At 42.7% G+C, this 13,785-nt stretch overlaps 1 protein-coding gene across 4 annotated transcripts in view; it reads left to right on the top strand.

The window, feature by feature from the left end:
- The window catches only part of raraa (retinoic acid receptor, alpha a), a 203,034-nt gene that overhangs the window by 143,139 nt on the left and 46,110 nt on the right, over positions 1-13,785 (top strand). Inside the window, exon 1 of one of the 4 annotated variants that reach the window (XM_015050709.1) lies at positions 8,131-9,255. The exons of the other annotated variants lie outside the window; for them this stretch is intronic. Within the exon in view, the coding sequence (XP_014906195.1) occupies positions 9,078-9,255 (178 nt within the window). The 5' untranslated portion in view covers positions 8,131-9,077. Of the gene's footprint in view, positions 1-8,130; positions 9,256-13,785 lie in introns of those variants that run through there. 4 annotated transcript variants of the gene reach the window in all.

Here is a 13,785-nt window from a genome sequence, read left to right as displayed (position 1 = left end):
CGCTTGGCTGCGAGGGCCGCTTGAGGCTCCGCGGAGCTTTAATTTTTTTTTCTTTCTTTTTAATTAAGGTTATATTGGCTTAAGTGGCCTTTATGTAAGAGAGGTCAGGCAAGAAAATTATAACAAGAAAGGACGATGACATGCGGCAAAGATCATCAGGCCAGGACTTGAACCTATGACATCCTTCAACCTATATATCTTTCCAAACAAAATAACTTCTTGAAGCCTGTTGATTCCCAAAAGGAAGTTGTTCTTGTTTTGAAATAATCTGGTTGGCTGACATAGGTTTTAGCTTTCCACTACACTGCCCTCTATGGATTTTTCATGTTTAAAACAATACTCAGCTGAGTATTTGTGTGGGTTGATGTGAATGACAAGTTTTCTGAAACTGATCCCATGTGTGTGTGTGTTTTTCTTTTTTTTTTTTAAATGATGTGGCCGGTGCCATGTACAAGACCTCAATTTCTTTCATAAAATCAGCTTCAGTTTTGTTTCTGTGGACAAGTTACATTCCCTAAAACATTGTAGTTTTCAGATCTGTTCTATTTTACACCAAAATGGTTTAAGAAATTACCATTTTCAAATAAACCTGTTACAATATTTATGCTTCTTCTCTCTTTGATAATATATTCTTCATTTTTCTGTTACTTTCAGGCAGCATTCAGCACCTTCATCATGCTTTTGTTTCTATTAGTGCTTTAAGTGCATCCAGAAAATAAGAAATTTTGGTAGTGGCTACTTGCAGTTCTCACGTCTCATTTAGCTTTTTCCTGTCAAATCATTTTACTCCTGTTCCCTTTTGTCTTCTTTTTTCATGAAATGAACCTGCTGTCCTTCTGTATGTACTCCACGTCTCCCTGTTTCTGACTGCTAATGGGGGCCATTCCAAGTCTTGGATGGCTTATATGAAGATATCCTTCCTCTAGGGTAACATCCTTTGCAATTTTCTCTTGATTTGCTGAGTGATGGACTCTATTCAAAGGGACATAGTCTTAATGATCATTGAGGATATGGGCTTTCTAACTCAAGGCTGGAGAGCATGGACGACTACAAGGTATGCGTTACGCTAAGTCTCCTCCCCCCCTTCCTCTGTCTCCTCTTGCTCTGCCGAGGTATTTCCAGAATGCCGCCGGCCACGATGGATTTATGAGTGGGGCCATACTTTGGTAAACACCGATGGTGTGCAGCTTTGTCCTCCCCCCAGTGATATAGTGAAGGTCCCCATAAAAAATGGGAAAACCAGGTTACGGCCAACATAGAGCTCAGCTAAACAATAAAAGGCTTTATGGGCAGATATAGGCCTGTACCATAAATGCTGGAATCTGTCGTTGGAAAAACATTAAAGGGATAATGATTGGGAGGGGGGGTGGCTTTCACAAAGATGCATGTAGCCACTTAGAGTGGCTTTTTAGAGAGGGTAGACAGAGAGAGGACAGCAAAGCACCAATCTGAAATCTCCAGAACACTTTAACTTGAGGCTCCACAGTGGGTGTAATGGTGAAATTTCACAAGATTTATCATCGGATGTCTTGCAAAGCCCTGATTTCTGTTGGCATGACTTCCCTTTTATGAAATAAATGGAAGCCATCGGAGCCCCAGATATCAAAGTGAGTGCTTTAAGTATACCGGAATTGCCTTCTTTTTCCATGTCAATTCACAAAGACTCATGTTTACGGGTTTCCTAATCAGACCTGGTGATCACATTGAGTTTGAATGTAACAATGATCGCTGGGTGTCTGTTACTGTTTGGTTTCTGTTTGGTCTGTGGATCAGAGCAGAAAGTCACAAACCATTGACAGTCATCTAAACCGAGCTGCTGTTTATGTATTGTTGACTACTGGGCTGTTGTATTGATTTATTGTGAATCACTTTATGATTTTTATATCTTTTTTCGAAGTTAAACTTGAACTAGACCCAATTAAAACCGTAGTACCGCCACAGACGATTATTGAACAGTTCTACCAAAGTGGGCGGAGCTAAGAGAGCAGGTTAAATGGGGGTGTGGTCACTGCTGCCAACTTAGAAACTTCATTATTGTATTTAGTGACTTTTCATAACCTTTCACAAATATTTTTTTCAATAAAGCATCTAGTGACAAATCTAGCTGCTTTTTTCTTTGGTGACATATGAAGCACAGATCGCTCTGGAGGCATGTGTCTGAAATGGTTTGTACCCAAACACGAGACTGTGACGTAGGCATCAATCAAGTTGTGACTTTGCAGCCAATCGGAAAATTTGACTGCAATATCCACCAGTCAACCCAAAGAGGGCAGCACCAAGACGGTTTTAGACCAAATATTGTAGAATTAAACTGATTTCAACAAGAATGTAACAGTTTGCAAAGAAACAAAAGATATCACCCTTAAGGACCAATTTATACAGTTTATCTGCTAAAAAGTGGAGTCTTAAGTATAATTTCATTCTCAGAGCCAAGCATAGGTTTTTCCTAGTACAACTAAAGGCAGTACTTGTACACACACTCAGTGGCACCTATTTGAGAAACATTGTTTTAACCCTTAACTGTCAACCTCAGAACATATAGTTAATGGGCCCATGACATCATCATTGTGCACATGAAAGTTAAGGGATTAAAATTCACTTTATAATTTCATAAAACCTTTACTTGATTTATAAATAAAAAATTTTTCTAAAAATATTGCAAAAAAATTGTTCCATCTCGTGCTCCATGAATTCATTCGTGCGGATCGTCACATGCACCACATTGGGTGGACTGACGGAAGTGAGGTGAAAGTGATGCACAACTGCATCTTGTTCTCGCAGGCAGGGCTCATTTCCCTCATAGTGTTTCCTTGCTGTGGTGGAGAACAGCTGCCTGTTCAGGCTGCATCCCAGCAGCTGTGCAAACGAGATGTAAGAGGAAGAGAGGGGACAGAAAGGTTGAGGATCTTCATGTAGACCTGAAACCCAACTGTTGGTGTGTGTTGGGGTAGGACCTGGACACTCAGTCTAGACCTGATCATGTCATTAGGAAGTTAGCGGTTGGGGTGGGGGTTGGAGAGGATTACGGCGCTAAGCATCACAATCGCAGGATAATGCCCTGGACGTGCTCAGAGCTTTGCATCGACACAACTCTTATCTTAGGTTCTCTAGCTGCCCAACTGCACACTTCAGATCGTTGCAGTGCTTCCCATCAGAAGGACTCTTCTGTTTTCTTTCCCCTGTTGAGCTTCTTTATTAGGTCACTGGGAAGGTTTAAGAAAGATGGAAAGCTTTGCTGAGGCTTGTCCCAACTTTTTTTATCGTCTGGGCATTAGCCATCTGCTGGCACATGTGCAGGAGTGCTCAGGGGGAGGTGTAGCGGTGTAGCGGTGGAGTGGAGGAGCATTCAGCGCCTGTGTTTGTGTTGTAGCCACTAAGGCAGACAGGAACTCTAAAATTAGGTCCTGGCTATTCTAACTCTAACATGTCTGGCCTTATCTTGTCAGGAGGTGGCTTTTACCCAAGCAGAGTGTTGTCCTAGTGATACGGCAGGTCTGATCTGTTTTCTGTTTTCACATATCCCAGTAAAGGGGTCTTCGGGCAGCCAGAGCTCAGCAGAATTTTCCATGACTTTAAGGCAATATGATTGTGTTTTGATTTGGATGTCCACTCCAATAAGAAGTGCACTGCACAGGGAGCACTCATGGCTTTGGATTAAAAAAAAAACACACACAAAACAAAAAGACATCTCTGGAGTGGAGCAACATGAGGGTCAAGACATAGTTGATTGCAGATGTTGGTGGATTATCTCCAGAGTCTGCTGAGCATTCAAGTCAAATTCTCACTGATTAGCTTGACCAAGGTCCGTTCAGATTGTTTACAGCTCTGTGTCCGTTCCCAGAGAAGGTGCTTTCCCTCCTCCTTTTATCATGCACAATAATCCAAATGACAAAACAACCTATTGTTTGTTCTAACCTGTGGGCTCATCTCCTTGGGAAGGTATGGTGGGGTGGGGGAAGTGCTTTTTACTGCTTCCTAGCACCCGTGATTGGAGCAAGCGAGAACGAGAGTGGGGGCAGTAAAAATAGTTTGACACCCTCAAGGTCCAGCCAGCAATCTCCTCTCCCGCCCATGCCTATAAAACTCTTTGAATTCCCCTCTGAAATCCTGCTCCCTCTCTCTCCCCTCACCACTCTTTGCCTGAAACTCATTTACAGCTTTGCTCCAAACCAAGGACACTGAGTTTGCCGCTTCTGGCATTCCTCAAGTCATTTCTCGTTACGTAACTGTGCATTTACATCCTGATGCCACACAGATCACGCCTTAATATCAGTTTGACTCAATTTTTATGCAGCTGAAGCTCCTTGTCTGTGACTCGGATCTCTGCGACATCATCAATACACTATCTCATTCTCTCAGTCTTTCCTCTGGTAAAGTACTTTTCCATGTACTCAGGAGTGTGCTGCATGTTGAAGCTGGAACAAGGGCAACCACCTGCACTGGTGTGTTAATGTGCTCTGAACCTCTTGTGGTCTCTCTTCTCTTTTCCCCCCAGTCTTAACACAGTCATGAAAATGGAGGAGAGACCACTCACATCTCTTACCTCCTTTGGTTTTGTGGCACCAGTTGTCAAACATGTTGCTCGGCACATGCATAAATGCTTGATAACAGTGCTGTTAGAAATCCTAAGTTGTGGCCGTGCAGTTCATTGCCTTTCTAAGCTTTATGTGCTCGATTCAAACAGGAGTGTAAGAGAAGCAGGTTGACTTTGTCTTCCTCCTTCCACATCGTGTTGGTCCTTTCACAGAATGGGCAGAAATGGGCAAAAACGTGTGTTAATCCTGCTTTACAGTGTTGTTTGAAAGGAGCTTCTCTGAAACTGGCATGAGAGTACAATGACATACAACAGACAAAAACCTAAAGCGATCATAGCCTTAAAGATGGAGTTTATGATATGCTGCTCACACGTTCTGTGAATTTACTCCTAATATCCTGAACATGGACTGAAATTGTTGTTCATTTAAGCATTCAACTTTTTCTGCACCCTCTCTAATTTACTCCTAGTAAATATGAATAAAGTGTTCTAAAATAAGAAGTGTGCAATATTTCATATACTGATATGGATCTGATACTAAGTAAATACAGGAACAGTATCATATTGATACCAATACTGACAATTTTTATTATTTAGGTTTAATGTAACATCAAACTTCTGACATTCAGGTGTTTTTGTGGCTTTCCTTTCAGTTATTTTATTTAAGCCTAGGATAGAATTTGGACAAAGTTTAGAAGTGTCTACAAAATACTTTAGGAATATATAAGGCGTATATAACCTTAACTGTTCATTAACTGGTGTTGAGAGGTTAAGAGTTAAGAAGTTAATACAATAAATAGAAAAAATAAAAAAACAAAACTAATTTGTGTGCATTTTTTTCTAAATAAATAAAGAACAAAAACTTAATTTGAGAGCAAAACAAAATCTTTTTTGAGGTAGAGTTGAGAAACTATGATGCAAAGATAAAATAAAATTTCAAGTCCAAATCTGAATCTAAAGTGTGATACTAATTTTACCAAACTAGTATCAATTTGATACTGATACAGACTTGTTGTTGATATTATTGATACTTTGGATCAAACCGCTCACCTCCACCTAAAATAATTTATCTTGCACTGAAAAAAAGTGCAGATTTCAATTAGATTTTTATAGAAATCACTTGTTCCACAGTTATTGGAACAAGTGATTTCTAACGCTCCAAAAAAGATTAGCAATTCATTTGGTTCTGCTGGGGTATACACATGGTAGATTCCTATTTTGTCTCAAACGTTCTTCAAAGTGGTAAAGATGGCCCAACACTCCATCCAACCAACCCACCTGTGTGTTGATCTTCAACAGTCAGATCACTTCTTGCCTAAAATTTTCATTTTTCTACAGTCAGAGCAAGAATGAAAAAACTAAACAAGCATAGAGTGGGTGAGGGCTCAGTTCTGCAAGCTGAGGAGGATGGTAAAGAAAAGCTCACTGCAGCAAAGTGTGCCATATTCATAAGAGCGATTCATCTTAAGGCTTTCATGGACATTCTATAAGGCCTGCCAATAATAGTGGAGAATGCTGTAAATCTCTCTCTCTCTGAGATGTCTGTTAAAGGTTGGAGGGAAAAGACCTCCCTCCCTAATTAAGTAATGATCAACAGCCTGTTATCTGTCAGCTTGTCCTCTGCAATCACAGGGTATCACTCCAGGATGAATGCCATCCCCTTCGGAGAAGAAAACAGAGCCTGGAAAATTAGCATTTTCTGACAGCCATTACTCATCTGGCTAATCCTGTCAAGGAATGTGTGGCTATCAATGCAGGCAAGGGGTCGCCGTGGCCCGGGTCTGCACATCGCCTCTTATCAGGCAGGGTAAACACAGCGGAATCTGCATTAAATAAGTGTCACAGTCAGCTGGGGGCGGAGCAGGGAACCCCCTCCACTCACTCACCCGCTCCTCCCTCCTGCTAGTCTCCATTCTGATAATCTTTTTCAAAAGCTGGCTTGGGCAGACCCAGCTGTGGCCTGTGGCTCAGGTGTAGGATCACCGGAGGAGGAGGGCTGTTCCGTCAGCGGCGTCATTTACAACACAAGTCTGTCGGCTTTGTGTCCGAACCCATAATGAAGCGGACATTTGAAAAGGTCACTCTGTTGCAGTTTGTTCAGCCAAGCTATTCTGAAAAGCCTTTGTTCATGCTGAGATGCCTCAACGCGGGACATCGTGTCGCCTGTCATGCAGTCCAGGCCTCGTCCACCTACAGTCATGTGATGCAGCTACGCATCCTCCAGACTTTTTTTTAATGCGTCTTGTCTGGCAGTATAGCATTCATAACTGTTATGTCAATTTAAGGCCCAACAGATTTACTTTCACAAGTGGAGCATTACAGCTTTATTAGAAGTTGCTTTGGGTTTATTTCAAATGTAATGGACGCAGAGGAAGATAGAATGGTGGGGCAGAGGTCTAAAGGGAAAGAGGAAGATAAGGGTAGAAGACAGAAGGAAGCATAAAGAGGACACAAGTCAACACCGTAGAAGTCTGCTTCTACACCTGCAGAAAGAGAAAACTAAGCAGAGGAACCACAGCAACAAACAACATATGAAGTAATAATAACATCAGTCAAAAGCTGTGATTAGTTGCAACTGCGCCCCAATGTAGTGTATCTGAAAGACATTCCCTAAGTAATTAAAAATGTCAAGTTTTTTTTTGGTTTTTTTACCAGTAGAGACGCACAAATCAGAATTTTCTGATTGATTTTCGATTAGATTTCTCTCCATAAACTGAAGTACATAATTTATTCCCCCCCCTCCCGACTAGATTCTAGAGAAATCTTAAGAAGCTCTGATTTTGAGTGTGTAAAAGTTGGAGACATTTCTTCTTAGTGTCAGGATCATCTCTGATACTTCTTCTCTTCCACCGATGTCGTTTGTTATGCTTTCCAGCTGCATTGTTCTAGTTCTAGTTTTGGCACAGAATCCAGTTGCAAGCATGACACTGCTTCATGCTAGCATGCCGAGTCTCTGCAGCGATGCATGAAATGCTGCACAGTAAAGATGTGAAGAATAACAACAACAAAAAAAACGTGTAAACAACTTCCTGGACTTTCTCCCAGCTGTAAGCAGGCTGTGAGAAACTCGCCTGCCTCTCTGCCACCGGGTGACTTCGCCACTGTCGTTTGTCGGCGTGGCGCCGTGTGAACCGCGGCACCTCCGTCTGCGGGGCCAGCGCTCGAGGAATGAGCACGGCGCCGTTACTCTGGGTGTACAACAAGGTGGGAAACCTTGAATAATGTGAGATGGGGAGCGAGCCGGAGAGGCGAATCCCAAGTCAAACCAGCGGGTCACCGGGAGGTGAGGCTCGCCTTCTTCCCTGGGTTCAGCTAAAGTTCAGCAGCATAGCATTAGGCAAATTAGCAAGACAAGAGTGTTTGGGTTAGAAGGGGGAAAAAAAAACATAGAGGTTTGGGAACTGATTGAAGATGGTAAGGAGTGAGGAACTTCCAGGAAAAAAAGTAAACATCAGAGAGATGCATTCTGCTGCAGCTTTCATTATACCCATAAACTCTGTGGAAAGATATGAACGACTAATTACTGCGCTTATATAACTCAATCATGTCATGAAAGCCGTTCCTATTTAAAGCCCCCGCTGCTGGGTTAGAGGGAGGGCCCCGCTCTGCCTCATTCAGGCCCTGCGTTGCAGAAAGGGACATCCATTGTCACGTCCCTGAAAGGGTTAAATATGGGCGGAGCGGCTGCATGAAAGACACGGAGGTGGTGGGGGGTGAAAAGCCCGGAGCCCGCTGGAGGTGGAGCCAGATCCCCTCAGCTCAGCTGCTGCGCCTTGTCACATTTCTGCACAATATGATCGCCGCTCGCTTTGCTGTGGGAACAATTTCTCTCTCTGCAAACACGAAGCAGGCGGTGCAGCCGGGAGTCTGAGTGAGAGCGAAAGGAAGCCGCCGGGTTGCTGCACAGGAGAGGAGGGGACGGCGGTGGTTGGTGGTGGAGGGGGAAGCTGACAAGGAGTCCAGCCGCGGCGGATCGGGCGCTAACGGGACAACCGAGCAGAACCCAGCCGGAGGACGGACCGCAACTCCGCGGAATCTTAACGCCTCTGTCCCGGATCGGATTTATTTCTGCTCTGCTGTCTGGGATTTAATTGCGGTTCGCAGCGCGGACGGAGCCTTGTTTAAATGTTGCTCCGACTCCGATCGAGGCCGACCTGAGCGGACCGGACCGGACAGATCTATTTCTGCTGAACTTCCCTCGGTTCGGCTTGGTGTATTCTCTGTGGTTTTTTTTTCTTTCTTTCTTTCTTTTTCTTGGTGCTGCTCCGTCGGACACAATGCGGACTGCTTTTTAAAATCTTCTCAAACGAGGTTGATGTCTTTTTTTATATTTTTTTATTTTTTATTTTGCTGCTGCTGTTGCGGTTTCTGCAGGAAAATGCCAGATGTCCAGATCGTCCCGCTGTGTTTGGATCTATCACTTTTCCCTCGATCTTGATGCCGTTTTCCCCCTCGCTCTCCCCTCCATCTGAGCCAATCTACCTCTGAGCACCGCTCCGTGTTTTCAGCGCCTCTCCCCGCCGCCGCCACCTCTCTGCCGCGTATGATGTACGAGAGCGTGGACGTTGTGGGACTGAATCCCAGCCCGAACCCGTTTTTAATGATGGATTATTACAACCAGAGCAGAGGATGCTTGATCCCAGAGAAGGGGCTGGTGCCCGGGGCGCCCCATCCTTACAGCACGTCCATCAGGAACCAGCACTGGAACGGCTCCAATCACTGTAGGTGTCCGCCCCCCCCCCTCACCTCCCCCTCCCCTTTTTATATTCCCTGCAACTTCACCTCATTCTTTAGGAAAAGTTTGGAGAATTTTAGTTATTTATTCAAATATGTTCCGTTTTGTCATGTTCCACGTGAAATACACACATGCCTGTTTAAAAGAAGACGCATCTTTTCTTGTGTATATATAGGCTCCATCTGACCTACTTTTCTGTTTCTTTCTGTGTTTGCTGCCTCACAAGGCAGGCAGCCTGCTGGAGTGTTTAGTTTTCTGTTCCCTCATCCTGAGAAACCTCAGGGAGCATGCTGCTGCCGCTCTGACCCCAGCCACTTTATCCCAGGCTTTTGCGTTCCTGAAATATGCTCTAAATTCAGCCAGTGTTTTGAAGGCCATGTAAGCCTTAATCAGCTCAAACTTCTTCTGCCTGAGTTCTCTCCGGGGTTCTCCAGTAATCTGGAGAGCTGCACCCTGAGCAGCAGCAGCCGCAGCCGCCGCCTGCCACTACCTGGACAGCACTGTTAGTAGTTTCTAGTCAGTTTGTGACTGGCACCAGAGCCGGCTCAAAGTTGTATGAGGCCATGAGCAGGATCTTGTTTTGGAGCCACCACAAATAAATATATATATATAAACTTTTGTATATTTCCATATTAATATAGTAGCTCTGTAAAGTGGAGCATACATATGGCATAATTTCTTTGCCGTTCTGTTAGTAAATATTGTATTTAAGCATTTCTTTTGTATTTATTTTTCAGCCTTTAACTCCATTTTGCATAGTTTCTCAAGATCAAAGAGCATCATCTAATGAAATAAAATCATTTGATCCTTTACTGAACCTACTGTCAGAAAACAACTTATTCTAAATAAGCTGTTTCTTGCTGATAGGATTGAGTCGGAGGTAGTGAGCTCTTAAAAAGTTGCAGGTTTAAAAACCGCTTACATTATCCATCGCATGTTTCTAAAAGTTTTACTGCGATTCCAGAGAATGAGACGGGAATCTGGCATTTTATTATAGGGAAACACTGCTCTGCCCCTCCCCCATCTGTTGCTGCGCACTGCTAATCATCTAGGCTATAAGAAGCCCTGGAACTTTTCCTCTTGATTACTGGAAAGATGAATTTAATACAAGTTATGAAACAGTAAAAAAAATTAAAGCAGGTGACTCATGTCATATTCACTCATTTATTCTGTAAACACTTTGATGGTTTCCACACCTGGACAGTCTTAATCTGTGATTGTTGGCCCCTTTCCTTTTGACCCACATTCATTTTATCATGTTAATTCTTAGCTCAAAATATCCAGTTAAGTGGGAAAAATCTAATTTTTACTTTTGAATAATAACAACAGTAGTAATCCTGATGCATTTATTTATTATACTCTCCCAGATATGAGAGCATATGACAGAAGGATTCCAGGCCTTCTGTCATCTCTATAAATAGCATTTTAATATTTCATTGACTCAGATCAGTGATTTTTCTTTTGGCATGCATTACATGTCGGGTTTTTTTTTTTTTTTTTTTTTCTTTTTTGTTAGTCACGCAATAACCAGCAAGAAGCACGCATTTGCCTGGCTGATAGTCTCTCCGTTGCAATAAAACTAGCAGCAGCCCATCCCATTATTTACTTCAAAGCAGCAGCACCACACAGAGCTTAATGGAGGAGAGTTCTGTTGTCTTTCACTGCTGTAGGAGCGTAAAAAAAAAAAAAAAGGGACAGGAATCTCCACAGGCTCTTAAGAGCCAATTTCCTCCCCATCTCCAGACTATAGGAACATGTGACAAAGAGGATATGTAGACAGGAATTTCTGATGTTTGGCAGCAAGAACTGAAAGCACCCAAAACACTTCTTTTTGTTGTTGTTGTTTGCGTTGGAGTCCATCTCCATCGTCTTCTGTCACTGCTTGTTTTTCCAAGTCAGATGAGATTAGAGTGCCCCCCCCCTCTCCACTAGCCCCCCATCCCCTCCTGACCGGAGGAGACAAATCACTATCAAAGCACATATCCAACGCGAGCCCAGATAGTATTTATTGAGCCGATCCACTAAACGGCTCTAGCGGCGGCATTGATTCAAACCATGTGAGCTCGTCTGAGGGGAGACGATGGGGGTTTTTGGCCCTGGAAGAGACCTCTGATCCCTCAATTCCTCATTGTTTTGCTCAAATGAGGGATAGCGAGGGGGGTTAGCGTAGCGGCTCTTTGCCTTTACTGCGACGGTGCAATAAAGGATTTAATGCACATCTAGAGGACAGAGGTGGGGGGTCGGGGGGGGACACTAACATCATCTGTTAGTGTCATCACAGCTCAGATACCTATAGCTGGGCTGGAAACCACACAGACAGAAGGCCGGATTGGTTTTCACTTTATTATATCAGAGATAAAAAAAATAAAATAAAATCATAATTTGAAAAAAAGAGAACATCCGAGGCTCAGTAGAGATGAATGTTTAGAGTATTTTTTTTCTTCGTTAATTTAGACTTGAACTTTGACCTCTTGTCCACATGCAGAGATTCTTGGTCATTTGTCCAATAATGTAAATCTAATCCGTTTAAATTGAGTTTTCTAAAAATTTCCACAGATCAGTAGAGGCAAGAATGCATCTTTTTCTCTATATTCTGACTTTACTTCCATCATTCTTCAGGTAGAAGCTCAGGAAGCAAGTCAAAGATGGCTCCAGTTATTTTTGGCAGGATCTGTTTCCCAGCACTGCTTTAGCCACATTCACCGTCTTCTTCTGCTGTTTGCTGCTAATGTTGTCACTGCCTCCTCCTCCTCCTGCTGCAGCAGCAGACATCTTTCACTCTAATCCCAGCATGCTTTATTCTTCCAAAAACAGATTATCAATATTCATTTTCTAATGATTGATTTTCTTATAGATTTGAGCTTTCATTTCTTATCTCCTTATTTTTATCCTTTCTTTCTTTTTTTCTTTTTTTTTACTGTTTGTGAGTAAATACAAGTCAGGTGGTTTGAATTAGCTGCTTTGTTTTTATTCAACTTAAAATGACTTTAAGAAACGCGCCAGTATTTTTGTTTTCTTGCCAATTTCTTATTCATTAGGAAATTCCTTCATTTTGTAAAGGAAACTTACAGTATTAAATCCATCTATGTATTTGTAACCTTTGCCAGATTTTTGTGAAAGTACAACTAAAGAAGCTATTTGGCTTTTGCAGCTAGAGACTAAATATATTGATGAATTTAGCAAAAAAAAAAAAAAAAATGGATATACAAGGATGAATTCCTTGATGCATTACTTTAAAAAAAAAAAACATGATTTGCTTTCATTTTATTTCTTCTAAAGACAGCAGATGTTTTCTCACCGGTTGACATTTGGTTCCCCCTTACCCCCTTTGGTTCCTGTTGTTTATGGTCCTCTGTCTTTTCAACCTTTCAGTGGTGGATCTATCTATTCATTAGGACTTTTACAGCAGCGCTCTGTGGCTCTAAGAATGCACATCTTCAGTGAGGTTATCCAGGCCTAAAGTGGCCTAACGTGGCCTAACGTGGCCTTCAGGACCCATTAGGTATCTAGCTGTAAATCTGGAAGGTCCGGACGCTTCATTCTCAGTGCCATTAGTTCCTTAAACATGCTTTCTTTCCAGCTGCTACTTTTTTTTATCTGCCAGCACATGTTTTAGCTAACTTCTGCAATCTGGTTATTGTGGGAGCCCCAATTTTTGCATATATTTTCTTTAAAAAAAAAAAAAAAAAAGAATAGAAAAAGTCTTAGACCTTGCAGATTAAATGTACTTGATTTTTCACCCTCTACTTGTCAGAAACCTAACAACAGTTGGAGGCTCATGCATGAAAGAATGTGCATGACCTTGTTCACATGACTGTCACACTCTAAAAAAAAAACATGAGGAGAGGGATGAAGCAAAAAGGGGGGATTGCATCAGGGGCTCAGCAGTCCATTGGGTTTTTGTTGGCTTTTTTTTTTTCTTCTCTCAGTCTGTCCGCTGGATGAAGAAAAACGATCGCCAGGGATTTCCATAGAGAAAAGATGAAGCGGAGTGAGACGAGCTCTCTGCTAGTTTGTCTTGTGGAAAGCGGATGCAGGAGGGCCGGGCGGGGATGGGGGAGATGAACGCTGTGCGTCTGAGAGGCAAAAGGGGACTGGCAGCTTAATCTGACTCATGTGGTATTTTAAGTGCGGAAGTCCTATTGCCTAGCAGGAGATGAGGCCCATGAAGAAACAGATGGCGCTTTATTGTTTGTCGGTGTGCTGATCTGGAGGGCACCATCCATTTGAAGTCTGTCCGTGAGCGAGGCCGTTTGGCGTGATTTGCACGGAAGAAAGTCCACGCAAATTTCCCAAGAGAAGCCGCAGCTTCTCTCCTGGTTTCTCAGACAGTACGGCGTTATGGGACGCAGCTGAAGTGTCCCATCAGGCTGCATGAAAACATACTAAAAACACTTGTTGATAGGTTTGGACTCTCTTTTTATTTATGTATTTTTTTGCAAGCTGGCGGTTTTGGAAAGAACTACAGAGATGACTTCTTTGCTCTGCTTCTATATGCAGTTGTATTTATTTGGCA

The sequence above is a fragment of the Poecilia latipinna genome, unplaced genomic scaffold, assembly GCF_001443285.1.
Source record: "Poecilia latipinna isolate Pla-1442-1.1 unplaced genomic scaffold, P_latipinna-1.0 Scaffold1007, whole genome shotgun sequence".
In the NCBI taxonomy this organism is placed as follows: domain Eukaryota; kingdom Metazoa; phylum Chordata; class Actinopteri; order Cyprinodontiformes; family Poeciliidae; genus Poecilia; species Poecilia latipinna.
The sequence above is the reverse complement of the archived record's forward strand: the minus strand, read 5'-3'. Positions and strand labels throughout refer to the sequence as shown.